The sequence below is a fragment of the Pleurodeles waltl genome, chromosome 4_2 (genome assembly GCF_031143425.1).
Source record: "Pleurodeles waltl isolate 20211129_DDA chromosome 4_2, aPleWal1.hap1.20221129, whole genome shotgun sequence".
Lineage (NCBI taxonomy): Eukaryota > Metazoa > Chordata > Amphibia > Caudata > Salamandridae > Pleurodeles > Pleurodeles waltl.
This window is the reverse complement of record NC_090443.1, coordinates 766,589,448-766,605,427: the sequence shown is the minus strand read 5'-3', so window position 1 is coordinate 766,605,427 and position 15,980 is coordinate 766,589,448. Positions and strand designations below refer to the sequence as shown.

The following is a 15,980-nucleotide window of genomic DNA, read 5'->3' as shown; positions in this document are numbered from 1 at the left end:
ATTTGCACTGTTTGCGAATGCAAAAAAGTTTGATACATGTGGCCCTTAGTCCCCAAGTCAACAGAATAAGGCCATTCCCCAGAACTTGGCCTCAGCGAAGCCCCTTTCAGTCCACTCATGAAATGTTGCTGGGCTAAAGAGCATGATTAACACCAAAGAAGCATCAGCCTTTCTTCAGAGTGGAGATCTCATATGTTGTGGGCTACAACACTGGTAATAACACCTGGTTTTACAGAGATCTAACAACCAGCCAAGAAGTTTAATCTCTTTGGCAGAAGATCCAAAGGCCTTTCCATGTATATAAACCTGGCATTTGACTGATAGCAGGGAAAATTGAACTCGCCACAGAACTGGCTCAGCTAGTGCTTCTGGATGCCATAGAATTGAGTATGAACAACATAGCGATATTACTAATAAAAATATATTTCAAATGCAGAGATAACCCAAGAATAAACAAGAAGGGAGAACTATTGCACACCCTGGAAGATTTAATTCACTCCCATCCCTCCTGTGAATAAATTATCGCAGAAGGCTTCAACACCCATAGTATGGGGGGAAAGCCTGGCAGGAAAGGGTCCCACTGATGAAGCAGGGAATATGCAAAGCACATTTCTGAAAACTTACCAACAAAGGTCAGCCCATAATTATATTAATAGTGCTACCCTATCTTCATCATTAAATAACATCTCACCGTTGGGCTATCTTTTCCTCAGCACATCTCTTCTGTCACAACTATGGAGCCATCCAGCGATCACCTTCCATTAACCACTACTCTAGTGCTGCAGCCTGCGCTGGCCCGTAAAATTAACGTCTTTGGCATGCCCACTGAGGACGAAGTACACAACCTGCCAAGAAGAGCCTGTGCAAACAATCTCTGGAGAACATGGCTGCCTTTGTTCGGTACCACCCTAAAGCCTGTGCCTCTACCGCTGATACAATGAAAGAGATTTTAAAGGAGATATTTGTAGTTAGGAGTAACCGCTGGTCAGACTGTCTATCAACAAGCACGTGATAAACTAAGCCTGGCCTGGGAGAATTGGAAAAGCAGCCCAGTCCTTTCGTCGGTACTAAAAAATCATTAAAGAAACAAGTTATGCTCCTCTCTAGACAAGAGGATATCAAATTAATGCAATCTTATATTCATATAGAGATAAACCCATCCAGCCTTACATGAACAGTGCACAGAGGAAGACAACATTTAAACACATTTTATATGCAAGACTTATGTCCCTCCCGATCAGAGTTACACAGAAGCTGCAAGCTACACTCTGAGCTTGGCCACTGCATACTATGCCCCCAAAGGGAGGAAGCCCTGGAACATCTAATATGTATTTCCTTGGTTATTCTTAATACACAACACACTTTACTAAAACCAGTCTCTCGCACAAGGGGTACGCTCCTGTAGGGCAGCCAAAGAGTTACTTTGGCACGGTATGGTAAATATAGGACTATAAATCTGACGACAACTGGCTAACCCGCAGTAGTACTACTGAGACACAGCCTTAGTATTATCTTGCTCCCAGGAATCTGCACCTGTTCAGGTAAATATGATTGCTCTTAAACATTTTATTGGTTACTGTAATGCCTAAACTGGGAGGTAAGAAATCTTAAACTATGTTGTATGTGAATTGTGTCCTGTTTTTCATTTTTTTTTTTTTATCGTAATTTAGTGAATTGAACCAACAAATGTATTACGTACTTACTCTTTTAAATTGGAGATGCCAAGGAGGGGTTCTCCTATCCATATGGAGGATCACACTAGATAGGCAGGAGTCACAAAAGGAAGGAAAACCAGTATTGATCCTATCAGGTAGGGCTGTAGCCAAGAAACCGAAGACAGGACTGTGCAGAGTAGAGATTCTTTCAAAACTGTGTTTTGACCTAACCAGAGTAGCTTTGAGGTGATACGAGTGCCCACCCCCTCGCCAATGAATAACAATTTCCGAAAGGTACGGTTTAGGTAATAGCTAGAGTCGGGATAATGGATCATTTTAAAGTTAGGTTGTGGCTTGAGTTATAGTAAGAGTAGTGAAAGGTATAAGGAGTGGTGGTTGATGGCACTTGAGTGTGATGGTATGTTAGATGGTATGTGGCTGTCCTTTTGGGAAATTGCAGACATAGTACAGTGTAAGGGGACAAAGTTAGATTTTAGAAAGGGGAATCAGTTACAGGTTAGCTTAAGGCTTAAAGTATGTCTATATAAAATTTACAAATGTAGTGTCAACTATTCAACGTTTTACATCTACTTTTATACTTCGTTCTACTTTCTGTTAACATGCAAAGCCTGGAGAAGTAATGCATAGAGCACATTAGGAAAACAGATGATGTTTAACTACACTTTTTTGAACTTTTGTTCAGTTTTGTGGATATTGACTTTAATGGTAGCACTATTTTTGCATATCAGCTGTGTGTGCAGTTTTGGACAAAGGTAATGCAGAGATAGGCAACTTACATTGTCCCAAGTAACTACCGTAGGTACTCTGATGTAAAATTGAGTGAGTTTCAAATATTTTTGAAGCATTGTCTTTGCCCTTAGTTCCTTAAGTTTTTTGTTTTGGCCCCTTCTTGGTTGATACCCTTGCCTGGAGCACTCAAGCACGTAACCTTTTGATTACATATTTTTGTTTTCTCTTGAGTGCTTTACACATTATCTTGTAGACAACTTGGTTATGTTTAAAATGTCTAATCAGTTTAAACACATTCTGCATAAAATCATTCACAAATTATGTGTGTTATTTTAAACAGTAGAGTTCAGCCTACACAGCCATCGGAGATTTTTGAACCGCTGCCCAATTTAGGGCCAAAGAAAATTGAGTTCCATATATCTACGGGTTTGCCAGCTGTGCTCGAAAGAGAAAATAACAATGGTGAGATCAAGTTACTTATTCTGGTTCACGTATTTGCAGTGAAAAAGCATATTAATCTTTAGTTGGGTCGATTTTATTAGAATTTTTGTCTAACATACTATGTGGTTACTTTTTAACATTTATTTATGTTTCATTGTCATGAATATTCAATAGCGGTGTGCCCAATTATGTTTGGAGGGCTAGAAGCAGTGGTTTGTTGAGTGACTTTCTCTCCTTCATGCTGCTTTCATGTTTTCCCAATCTTGTTTGCTATTTTGTCTTTCTTCTTTTACAGACATTAGCACATATGTTCTTGTTAGATCTTCTTCCCTCCCCCTTTAGCAATATTGTTCTCTTGTTTTACTTTTGTTACTGTTCTTTGTGCTTGGCAGCCGGGGCTGGGTATATGTAGCATGGGCTTGTTCGCAAAGGAAGAATAATGGTTGTGTTTAGTGCTGTTGAGGTTGTGTTTCGTTCCTCCTTTGCCACATGCATTTTAGAAGTGTCCTTTATCTTGTCTAAATCGTTCGGCTGCATCTTTTCAAATAAACTTTTATCCTTGCTGAGCCGCTAACATTTCTTGTATCAGAGTATCTTTGACTAGCAATGGTTGTCTTCATACCCTCTATTTTCTGCTTCCCCTTCTGCTGTTGTTTTGGGGTTGGGCTGTAGCCCTTGTTATGAATATATTGTTTTGTCACCCAATTTGAGGTTAAAGTGTTGTGTGCCTGCATAGTTCAATGAGCCTCTTATTTTCCCACCCATATTCCCAGATATACCTACATTTCTATTCCTTTCCTACCAGTTTTTCATAGCACTATCACGGAGATGTTTGAGGAGCTGGATGGAGTATATGGGGTGTATTGTCAGTCACAAGATCATACTTAGCTTACTATTAGCTAATTCTCCTATTCAGAGCAATCGATTTTCCCATCCTTAAGTTTATCCATGTATTTGTGAAAAGAGATACCACTATTCATTATGTCAGGCAAGTGTTTTTAGCTTTAAAATGTATTTTTGTGGTGCATTACTCCTGGAGCTGGAAGAAAAATTTATTTTGAGCTGTGTGATGCACCTTTTAACACTGCGGCCCTGTTGCACTGGGTTCTGCCCCAGCAGTACGCCCAGATTGTTTTGCTTTTCTGAGCACTCTTTACTTTTTATGGTGGATGAGCCTCACTACCAGTGTCCCACCCTCAGTAATCACATGGTAAAAGACTGCACCTGTTTACCACCAGTGTCCTCCTTTTGAGCTAAGGCTGCTGTGAGATAGCAAAGGTAAGGGGCACTTAGCTGGTTACACACGTGTGTGCACACTTAGGGGATGTGCATGGGAGACTACTGTGGTGCGCAGTCTGGTAACGCAGAGGTAGCTTGGCGCAATGGGGAACTCTACAGGGAGAAGTATTCACCTGGGATAGGCCTCATAAGGGTAGTGTACTGTATTAGGGTAAGTAATTGTGATTTCATGTTTTAACTATAGTGACACTTCATGTTGGAGACTGGGCTTATGTTACAGTAGCCCCCCTACTTTTGCCTAATATTTGATGCAACTTTGACTGAAGTGGACTGGGTTTCTCCTAACCAGGCCCCAAAATGCCAGTGTTCTTCCACAAAACTGCACAATTGTTCCCCAATTGGCAATAGATTTGGCACTCCGGTAAGTCCCTAGCAAATGGTACCCCAGGTACCTAGGCCATGGGTACCAAAGAGGGTCCCAAAGGATGTATGCTGCCACCCTCTTAAAACCCTCACCTAGCTCATGCAGACTGCCAGTGCAGGCTGCGTGGCTTGGTACAGCTAAAAGTGAAAACAACATGGCACACAGCCTGTGTGCCCTGCCCACTATCACTGCCTGCAATATATATCTCACCCCTACAGCAGGCCTTCCTTCCCTAAGGTAGGGTGCATTATATTACATATGTGGACTGTCTGCAAGAGCAGATATGCCCCTGCTGTGTCTTTGTCGATTCTTAGACAATGTAAGTGATCAGGAAAGCCATTTTAAATACATGTCCTGGACACGAGTCAGTGCGAGTTCCTCAGCTACCTGATGGCTTCAGTGAAAATAGGGATGTTTGGTATCAAACATCTCATATTGATAAACCCTCATTGATTACACTATTTAGCGGTCAGTAACAAAGCCTTCTCTGGCAGGGGTGTTAAAAACCCCTTCCAACAAGACAACCTGCTAATTGGCATTCCATGTCTGGAGGCTTCAAAGAGCCCATTGCCTTTGGTATGCAAATCTGGCTTCCCTCAGAGGTGAGGAGATGCTGACTCCCCTGACCCAGGGCGCATTTAGCACCTGGATAGTCAGGAAAATTAGTAGTCCGAGAGTAGTATCCACCTTCAGGCCAGTTCCACCCCTAAGATGAACTACTTGATGTGGATATGAAATAAGAAAGTCTGCCATTTTGTGATGCTGGAAGTAGGATCTTTGGGGCACCGTTATGCCCACTTCTGACAGGAAGTGACCACATGGGGGGCGTAGTGATACCAGAGATAAGTACTACTCCCTACACTCACCTAGATCTCCTAAATTCAGTATTTAGGGGATCACCTGGTACCAGAAATTGAGATCCAGCCAACCTGAAAGAGGACAACGGACCCCGATGAGTCACAAAAGCAAGAGCAGAAGACCAGCAGCTGACTTGGCCCCAGCCCCACCGGTCTGCCTACTGTCCTAGACAGTTACACCAAAGACAACTTGTCCTGCAACTTCCTGTGCCTCTTAAAGCCTGGGAGGACTTCAACCGAGAACCAGGAACTCCCATGGAGTAGCAGCACTTCTCCTCTGCACCCTGCAGGCACACCAGAAGAACTGTGAGGACTCTGGACTGCTAAAACCCAACACATGAAAGCACCACTGCACCTGTGCCCCCTAGCCCGAGTTGAAGTGGGATGACAGTGGCAGCATGGTCCCTTGACATTCCAGAGACTAACCTCACCGTGGGTTTGCCAACTGTGGATTTCCCCTCGCTGGCTGCAGCCTCTGTGTGCAGGCCCCACTTTACTGCGAGTGACCCAGTGACATAAACCTGACAGCTCAGGACATCTCTGCACTCGGCTACCCCAGCCCAAGGAGAAGAGGACCAAAGGTGTCCCTATGGCCACAAGCATCATGAAAACTGAGCCCCCTTGTTGGTTCAGCCTGACTGGTCCCCCAGTCAAAGCTTGTGGCATCTTTCTAACAGGACCATTCCCCTTTGGATAACATTACGGAACTCCAGGCCTAAAAGCACCTCTGCACTCAGACACCCCATTGCCTCCCGAAGTGACCTGTGGTGCTGCCTTGGACCTTGCCCTATTCTAAGCATCAGTCTGGAAGATGTGTCCTTTAAGTTGCTATTGATTTTTCTAACCTGTAAAAATTCATAACTTGAAACATACTTACCCGATCGTGATGATATTGGTGCCTAAAATGGTATAAAGAAAAGTGTTGTTTTTATGAATTGGTGTGCATCTCCTTATTGAGTTGTCTATCATTTATTGACTGTATGCATGCAGCAGATCTCTAATACTCCTTTCTCTAATAAACCTAAGGCTTCTCAACCACACAAGCCCCTAAGAGAGCACCTAGGGATTGCTAAATCAAGCCCCTGTCCACTTTTAAGGGAACCCCTAGACTCTTTGCACAGTATACCTCAATTTGGTATACTATATTACGAGCCAGCTTCCTACACTCTATTATACACATAGAGAGGGCACTGCCTTAGATTGTCGTGTCCCTTCACCTAGGCCAACAGAAACCATTGACGACTTGAACTAGAGTGTAATTTGTGTGAGGAAGTCAAATTTGTAATTTCCAAATGATAACTGTACATCTTGCTGGGCATTCAAGGTTTACATGTTTTCCTGGCTCAGCTTGTGATCAGAGCCCAGGTACTTTCTCATCCAGCAGTGTCCACTAATTTCATTTACTCCAGCAGCTGGAACAAAGGCCACCGCCACACAAAAGAAGCAATTGAGACTACTACTCCTTGCTCCAGAGGAGGAAAGGGGTGGGGGCAGAATGGTCTTTATCAATCACCTGCTCTCACATTGCACCAGGGATGGGCCTGTCCATGCCTACTGAACAAAGAAGAGTGCCAGGATCACTGGAGCCACTGGTCTTCCTTTGAAATTCTAGTGTGCAAGTCCCTGGCAGAGAAGTCAGTGAGGGACTCCTCCCCGCCCCCTTCTACGCCACAGAGGAGCAGATTTGTTCTACTTCCCAATCTTAGCTCAGCCTTGCTGAGTACTCCTCCCACCCTTCAACCCCTGCTTTCTGACCTCTGACTCCTAGCACATTGTCTCATTGACTTGGTGTCTAAAACAAGCCCTTTTTTGTGCATCCATTTAAAGAGTGCCTTGCAGGACAATGGTCCCAGACAGTCACTGGTAAGATCTGTTGATGGAAAAGGCAAGTGTCCATCACTGCAGTGGTGATGAACAGGAACAACCTGTTGCAAGGCAGGCTGTTCATGGTCCTCATTACCAAAGAGACTCCCCTTTCTCGTTGGGGGTGGTGGGGGTGGGGTGGGGGAGGGGCAGATGGTACTTTGTCATTGTGTTTTGGCCCCTTCCCTTTTGTGAGCATGTGGCCCTCCCACATATTTTTATCAGGCTACCGGGGAAACAGTGGGTGGTAGGATATTTCTGGTTTATTTTTGCTTCTGGAATAATATGGCACAGAAATGCAAGAAAAATTTGACCTTTTGAAGTTTACAGGGCATTGTGGCTAAGAGACTTGTTGGGATCCACAAGAAGCACAGCACCCTTTACTCCACCCGGTGTCTAAGTACATTTTCCTTAGAGAAGAAACAAGCACGCTACCAAGCCCCTTACTTCTGTGATGTTCCAAACACTCAAATTGTGAAAAGAAACACCCTTAGGTTTTGTTAAAAAGACCTCTCACCCACACTTCATCATTGGGATCCCACCTGCGACACCTAGCATGTCACAGGTGTGCTTCAACACTGGATTACAGTGGAGTGGGTCTTTTTAATTTATTTTACCACACACATACTGGTTGGATTTGGCACGAGGGTGTGTGATGGTTCAATAGATCAAATTTTATTAACAAGGGATTTCACGAAAATGAAATGCACTTAATATCTGAAAGGCCGAAAAACTGAACCAGTGACTCACAGCTCGTGAACTGTAAAGCCACATCAAGGCACCAACCACTTTACAGTCCATTCACACACCTTTCATATCTGACATGCACAAAACGATTCACACAGCCAGCAGCGGGCCCAGCACATGACCACACTCGCGTCAACAGACAGTGGTATTCAAGGGCCCATCACTTTCATACGGCCACATCCCTGACGCAGCAGTCACACCAGCTGATGGGGTCTGTGGACTGGCGTTTGGCTAGCAGTGTGTTGTGGTGACCAACAGCAACTCACTATTTACACTGCCAGCCAAGCACCAGCTCTCACTCACTGCCAGCCAAGCGCCACTCCACGCACATCTCCAGCCAAGTGCCGCTCCATGCACAATGTCATCAATTTTTTATTTTTTTTAACGAAGAAGAAAATACTAATTATAAGCAAGTACAAAACTACAAACACAAAAGCTCTAACTAAATACATGACAGTAATGCCAACCGTGATACTGAACAAAAAATATAAAACAAAGAGCAGACAGTTCACTTTTGCTGTAGTTCCCAGTAATTCTTCCGGGTGTGAAACTTCTGAAACAACCGGCCACACACAGCCAGGCTTAGGACAATCAGGTCAGTACATGCAACTCTGTCTCCGAATACCGCTTCGGGCACAGACTCTACATTTCTTAGCGGGAAACTCTTTTTTTGGGTGTGGGAGGAATGTGATCATGACAGTGGTGATCTTTCAATCTAGCCACATCCTCCACCACTGCTTCTCAAGGAACTCTTGCCTATTCCACTACTACAAGGCTTTCTATCACAGACTCCTGAAACTTAACAAATGTCATTTTTGACTCAGAAGAATAATCCTTTAACACACAAAAGCATTAAAAGTTGCTTAATGGAAGAGATGTATAGCCAACTTCTATACCAAACGTAAGCCTTACGAACAGCAGTGTAAGGTTCCAACCTCTGATCTACTCTATCTAAACCACCCATGTGCTTATTGTATTCTAAAATGCACTCAGGTTTGCGCACTTCAACAACCTGATACCAAACAGCCACAGGTGAAGTACATTCATCATGGATGGTAGTCAGCATGTAGACATCCCTCTTGTCTGCAAATTTCTCAGCTAGCGGCTCATCATTACGCAAGACACTGCACTGTCCCCTCTCAAGATTTTGACATACAAGCTCCCTTGGTTAGCATTTATGGTTAGAGGGGATTGTGCCACAAACAACAATGTCCACTTTTAATAAGTCCCTGAACAATTGCACACCAGTATAGAAGTTATCTAGGTACAAATGGTGACCTTTGTTAAACAGTTGTCTACCAAGTTCTCCCACAATTTTCTCACTAACTCCAATGGTGGGCGGACTACCACAGGGTCATTACTGGAATCCCTACCAGTGTAGACCCGGAAATTATAGACATATCCTGACCTCCATAATGTGCCCTCTTGCGAGGAATGTACTGCCTAAAAAACAAATGGTCCCTGAACAAGACCAAAGACTCGTCCACTTCTATTTCTTTCCCTCGAGCTTAGATCTCTGAAAGACAATCTACAAAGTGATCAAGGACAGGCCGAATCTTAAAAAGACGGTCACAATCAGGGTGATCTGGTGGCGACGCAAAAGCATTATCAACAAAATGCAGTAACCGAATAAGGAGCAAAAACCGGTTACAACTCATGGTTGCTGGAAATCTAGCTGTTGCTAGGCAAGGGCAACCAGTAATGGCAGGCAATGTTGTCTGCTCCATGTTTGGGGCAACCCAGAGTTCAGGTCTTCCAATGGGAAACCTTTCAGCCCAAGGCTGCTGCACTATTGGCACACAAGTGTCCTCCTCTAAAGCAGGCACTTCATCAGCACTGGAATGAGTGGCTTCCTCATCAGATGACAAGCAAGAAACATGCACCAGCGCAATAATCCCTGGGGCCTAGTGGTTTCTGCCCACCCCCTGGGGGCAGATGGGCCTAAGAAAAAAAGGGCAATTTGCCACCAAGGGGGGCAGAAATGGACAAAATATATGCCCCCTACAGGGAACAACCCTTGCCCAAGGGGTTGCTCCCTGAAAAATGCCAACAGTTTTAAATTCCCCGGCGTCTAGTGAGTTCTGAGATGGGCCTAAGAAGATGGCCGATCTGCCTCCCAGGGGGGCAGAACCATCCAAAATATATGCTATCTACAGGGAGTGACCCTGAAAAATGCCAACATTTTTAAATTCCCTGGCGTCTAGTGGTTTCTGCTCTCCTTGGGGGCAGATCAGCCTAAACATGGGGGGGGCAGAAATGGCCAAAATACGTACCCTGTAGTTGGGAGCGACCCTTGCCCACAGGACGCTCCCCATGCACACAAACGTGCACACATACACAAAGAAAATCTAGGTATTACTGCAGCACTATTGCGTCACCATGCGCAATTGTGCAACAGTAATACGTTTCAAAGAGACACTGAGGGAAAAGAAATACTCTTTCCTTTCCCCCCCGTGCCTCTTTGAAACAAGGAGGTAAAACTTGCCTTCTTTGCGAAAGGTCGCTGGAAGCAAATGGCTTCCAACGCCCCAGAACCATCTGATGATGTCAGCGTACGCGCTGATGTCATCAGATCGTCGGGGTGGCAGGTGAAGTTCTTCTGCTGCCATCCGCAGTGGGGGTCTGTGGGTGGGTGGCCCACATGGGGAGCACCAGTGCTTCCCTTGCAGGTCACAGCTAGGACGCAATGGTTATATCCATGGCACAGCAGCACTGTGCCCGAGGACGTAACCATTGCATCCATGGCTCCGAAGGTGTTAGAGTTATTCTCCCCAGGGTGCCATTTGCACCTCTCTAGATCCCCTATGTAGTTCTCACTAGGCTCATGGGCACCCCTTTTCAACCATTACACTCTTGCCCTTTGCAATTCCTCTTTTGGAAAGTGGCTTTCTTTATAGCTATTACGACTCTAAGGTTAAATGGAAGGCTCTTTGTGAGAGCCTTCCATTTAAATAAACATGGCGAGAGTCGTTCTTAGAACTAACCCAAAATTCCTCCCAAAGGTTGTATCCCCTTTCCATCTTATCCAAACAATTGAGCTCCAGGTTTTCAAATCTCGACCTGATCTAGTACCAGAAAGGGTTCCTCATACATTTTATTTTAAATGGGATTTAATGTACTACATGGATGGAATAAACCTTTTCGTAAAACTCAACTTTTTGTTGCTTTTGCTAAATCTCATAAAGGTCACTCAATATCAGAAAGTTAGTATAGCCAGAAAGATTGTTTAAATATGTCCATATCTGCTACCATACAAATACCATTGCATGCACCCCTAGGGCACATTCTACTCATATGAAGGGTGCAACAGTGACTTGCTTGGGAAACAATCCAGTAGCTTATATTTCTAAGGCAGCTACATGGTCACCTCCACATACTTTAACAAATTATTATTGTGTGGATATTCAAGCCCGTCAGTAGGCTATAGGTGGGCAAACAATTTTTCAAGCGTCTGCTTCCTCCACTGACGGACCACTGCCTTAGAGGAGTACTGTTTTAAAGTGTATGCAGAGCATGTGTATCTACAGCCACACATGCTACGAATGGAAAATGTAAGCATCTGTTTGTAGCGTGTAGTGCTGTTAGGGTCACATACTTCCACCTGGCTCCAGTATTTGCTGCAGATGTCCTTTATTTCTTAATATGTATTTTCAACGCATAATCCGCATGCCCACCATACTGACGCCACTCACCACTCTTCACTTACGATCACCCGCCGTGCGGAAAAAACAGTCTGACCATGGAGTTCATGCCCACATGTTTTAGCTACTAAGGTGGGAGTCACAGCACAATGTGTAATCAAAAGACTTCTTCAAACAAAAAACAACTTGGAATGTCTGAACCCAACACAAGTTGGGCAGAATATGACGAGCATGTGAACCAATAGCACTATATCCTACCAAAGATGCTTGCAGGAAAATATTATATTTCGGCTTCTAAATTGAAGGTGAGCGTATTTAACAAGTTTTAGACCACCTTAGTGTCTTTTAAATACGAAGGTATCTTTTAAACTTTGTGGTGAAATAAGTAGTTGCAAAATTTCATTAAAAGGCCAACCCTAATTGCTTTACCAGTACTTGTTGGGATAGCTTTTCTGAGGTATTTCCTTCATGATCTGCGTTTTAGATGGAGAAAGTTTTAATTTATGGATAGATTTGTTCAAAGCAGTAGTTCTAGCAATATCTCCTTAGAGCACTCTAAGACAAGTGCTCCTCAAATAAAAAGTTGAAGGATAGAATATCTTCTTTAAAGCTGAGATCGGCACTTTCTCTGTTTACCTTGTTGCCTTGTAAGACACAGGTCCATCAGATTCTAAAGTATTGCATTTTTCTTCATATCAGTATCAGAATCACCCCCAAGTTATTTTCAGAGATACTGTGGTGATCTTCTCCTGGAGTTTAGATTAATTCTTCAACCAATAATTGAGCCATAAATGTTGTAAATTATTGATAACATGTAGGTATTAATTAGGTTGCTTGGCTTTCAAGATCAATTTATTTAGAAGTACACTTGAAATGCCTTCCTGAGCCCACCAATCAAATATTAAAAGCAGTTCTAGAGGTTTATTAGGTGTCAGACTTGTATTACTCAGTTATTTATGGAATTAAATGACTATATAATCATTTTGAACTTTTTGGATTATCATTCTGTAGATCATTAGTTGCAAGCCACCTTGTGCAAATATGTCCGCTTGTGTATATTTGTAATTTGTATGTATAGTTAGAACTGATATCCATTTCACTCCACTCAACATTGACTGTTAACAATTTGAACATTCTCTGCTGTCTGTTTAGACCTCAGTACTGTCGCAGTAGATGTGAGCACTGCTGGATTTGGCAAGATCTATCCAACTCCTCTTTCAAGTAATCAGGAAGAGGAAGAAGATAAGGGTGATGATGGAATGCCTTCAGAATTCATTTCTAGAAAGGAATTGGATAAAGGTCGTATTTCTACCAAAGGTAACTTTTGACTTTTTTTACAACAATATTGTTGAAGCTACAAAGACTCCAGTGGGTTAATCATGTTAAGAAAAGGATGTGTGGCACATTTTGTTGTCAAGTTGCATTGCATCTTTCTCACTCTTTTTTGCATGACTTTGATTTTAATAGTAAAAATATGCTCATTTTGTAAAATGACAGTTAATCTCTCCAAGTGTGAAAAACGCATTATTTAGTTTGCGTAAATAGTTATTGCTATTGAAAATAGGCTACATTCCATTATGTTACATTTGTTGGTTTTCAAACAGAAACGTTGGCATGGATATTGTAAGGTAAATACCGTTCTGGCATATGTACAATCCCCCTAGTGAGAGGTTTTAGGATTGAGATCATCACTTTATGTAGATAATTGTAAAACTCGTTTTTAAAAATCAAATCGGATAACAATTGACAAGCAACTTATTCATCACCGACCGGACTGTGTTTTTTATGGATGGTTAGAGCTAGCATATTCTTAGCTTCCATGTTTTTTTCTAATCACTAAAAACACAGTTGTGAACATTAATTATGTATTGAGTGGTAACTGGATTGCATTGTGTTATGCTGTACATTCTGATGCCTGGCTTGACAGAACAGTATGCTTTGAGACTTCCCCTTGCCTGCATCATATTTGAAGTCTGTGTTACAGTGCAAACAGGGTAATAGAAAAATCCTTTCAGAGTAGGAATAAACTTTTTCTGTTGTATATCTGGGTTGCCTTCTGCGGGGAGTGGTGGGCAGCAAAGGTGCTCCTTGTCTAATACAAGAGGCGTGTGTGTGCGCTTGTGATCAGGTGAACAAGGGGAACACTTCCAGACAAGAATGCTAAAACCTGTCTTTAACCATTAAACAACATGGTTAAATGTGACACAGAATAAGGAAATTATGTGATCTAAATTGTAGTGTAATTGATCCTAGTCTTAGTATATGAAAGGAAGGTGGTGGTCATTGCCATGTCATAAAGTGGTGACTGCAGTATTTCATAATAGTTCTGAGGAAGACCTCAAGTTTCAGTCTTAAACAATTATTACTCCAGTATTGGAACTTTCATAGATTCACATGCTTGAATCATTCCCCGTCGTTGAGATGGGAGTCCCGGTATAATTTTCATAAGTAATGTTAAAACATATTGAAGAGAAAAAGGCCCTAGGCCTCTTCAATTTGATAGTCTATCAGAGTCATTTTGTGAAAAGGACCAAACTTGATCGTCCACCAATCAGGCGACAGCACCCTTCAGAACCTCCTGAGAGAAGCTCTAGTACCTCAGATTTTCTACCGCACGTCGTGCTAGGGAGTCTCTTCAGAGCTCTGCTCTGTTTTCACACCTTTATTCAGCTCTTTTTCTCTCAGAGAAACTCATTTATTTGATTTGTCAGCTATTTTTCAACTATGTCTGACAAGGAAAAGAAAAGTCTCTTTAGAGACTGCAAGACTTGTGGGAAGAAAAGACTTCATTCTGAAGACCCTCATCAAGATTGCATTTACTGCCTCTATCCAGATCATTCAGCCAAGGACTGTAAGATTTGCCGTACTTTTTCTTCTAAGACCTTAAAGGATAGAGAAGGCAGATTATTAACATGGCTGCAGAAACTGAAACATAGGAAGGATCCAGTTTCTGATTCTGAGAGTGAGGAATCATCAACATCAAAGAGATCAACAAAAAGGGCAAGATCACGCTCTAGATTTCCCTCACAAACCTCAAGGAAAGCCCTCAAAAAGACTGCCTCAGGGTCTTATAAGGGTCGCAGCCCATCTTCTTCCCCAACTAAACTCTCAAGTAAGGAGGGGAAAAGACATTCTTCCAGTTCTGAGAGGCACAGGAAATCCTCATCCGTTCCACCATCTGTGCCTTTCAAAAAGCCATCTTCTGTGACTGGAAAAAAGGCCTCGTCGACAGACTCCCTGTTGACAGCACCGTCGGTGGGCGCATTGCCGACGACTCCAGCTACGTTAAGTGTTCTATCATCCACGGCTCCGTCGGCGACATCGTCGATGAGTACACCACCGTCGACGAGAACTACAACGACGACTTCAGCGTTGACGACCGTCTACACCTCGTCATCGTCGACGGCTCTGATGTCAGTGTCAGCTTTACCGTCGATGATGACTTCGGCGACGGTAGACTCGTCAGCAAAGCTTGCGGCTATTAAAATAACAGTGCGTCCAGCGTCGACGGCACCGTCTACGACAAAGTCAGTTTACACGTCGTCGACGACACCGTCGACGAGGGAAAAATATCAAAAGAGAACAGAAAAATTAACTCCAACCCACACTTCACCTAGTAAGGTATCCTCCCTGGTACCAGTACATCTTTTGGAGGGAGATGAAGACTCTGATGAAGATGGGCCTTTTGGTACAGCCCACAGCCCCTCTGAATTAAATGTAAAATATCAGGAAGAGGAGGAATATGAGGAAGCTTATGATCCCCAGGCTTCCTTGGAGCATCAGCAGTATCAACAGGGAACGTATATCCCTTCCGACCTGCTTACTGGCCTTAGAGCCATGTTGGTGGATTATAACAGAAGGTTTCCTCCACAAGGAGAGCAGCCTCATCCATCGCCCATTTCTGGTCCTTCTACTCCACATCAAAGACCAACGTCTTTGCATCTTACGGATGTGGCCACCCCAGACATGACAATTCCCCAAGATACTGACATTTCAGAAGGAGATCAAGAAGAAGGAGAACTCACAGATACTCACTCCGAGTGGGACGAGTATATTATTCCTGCTCCATCTTCTCCTTCTCATTCGAAGGTGGAGTCCCCACCTGAAGACATTGGAGGTTTTCATAATCTCCTAGAGAGGGCAGCCAAACGTTTTGCATTACCACTACCTACGAAGCAAACAGATTGCTTCCTTTATGATTTTAAAGAGCCCTTCCAGAAGTCTGTGCGCTCCATCCCGATGGTGAACTACTTGTGGGAAGAAGGCCTTAAAGTCATGACTAATCCAGCAACAGTCACAGCAGTTTTACCACGTCTGGATAAAAAATACAAAGCTCCTGATGATGCCCCAACATGCTTGACAG

General features: G+C 43.3%; 1 protein-coding gene across 3 annotated transcripts in view; it reads left to right on the top strand.

Annotated features, from left to right (window-relative positions):
- RNPC3 (RNA binding region (RNP1, RRM) containing 3) overlaps window positions 1-15,980 on the top strand; it is a 132,098-nt gene that overhangs the window by 72,414 nt on the left and 43,704 nt on the right. For 2 of the 3 annotated variants that reach the window (XM_069232415.1, XM_069232416.1), the window contains exons 9-10: window positions 2,746-2,867; window positions 12,770-12,934. In XM_069232415.1, coding sequence (XP_069088516.1) covers window positions 2,746-2,867; window positions 12,770-12,934 — 287 coding nt within the window. The remainder of the gene's footprint in view (window positions 1-2,745; window positions 2,868-12,769; window positions 12,935-15,980) is intronic. The other variant, XM_069232417.1, reaches the window with a different exon arrangement.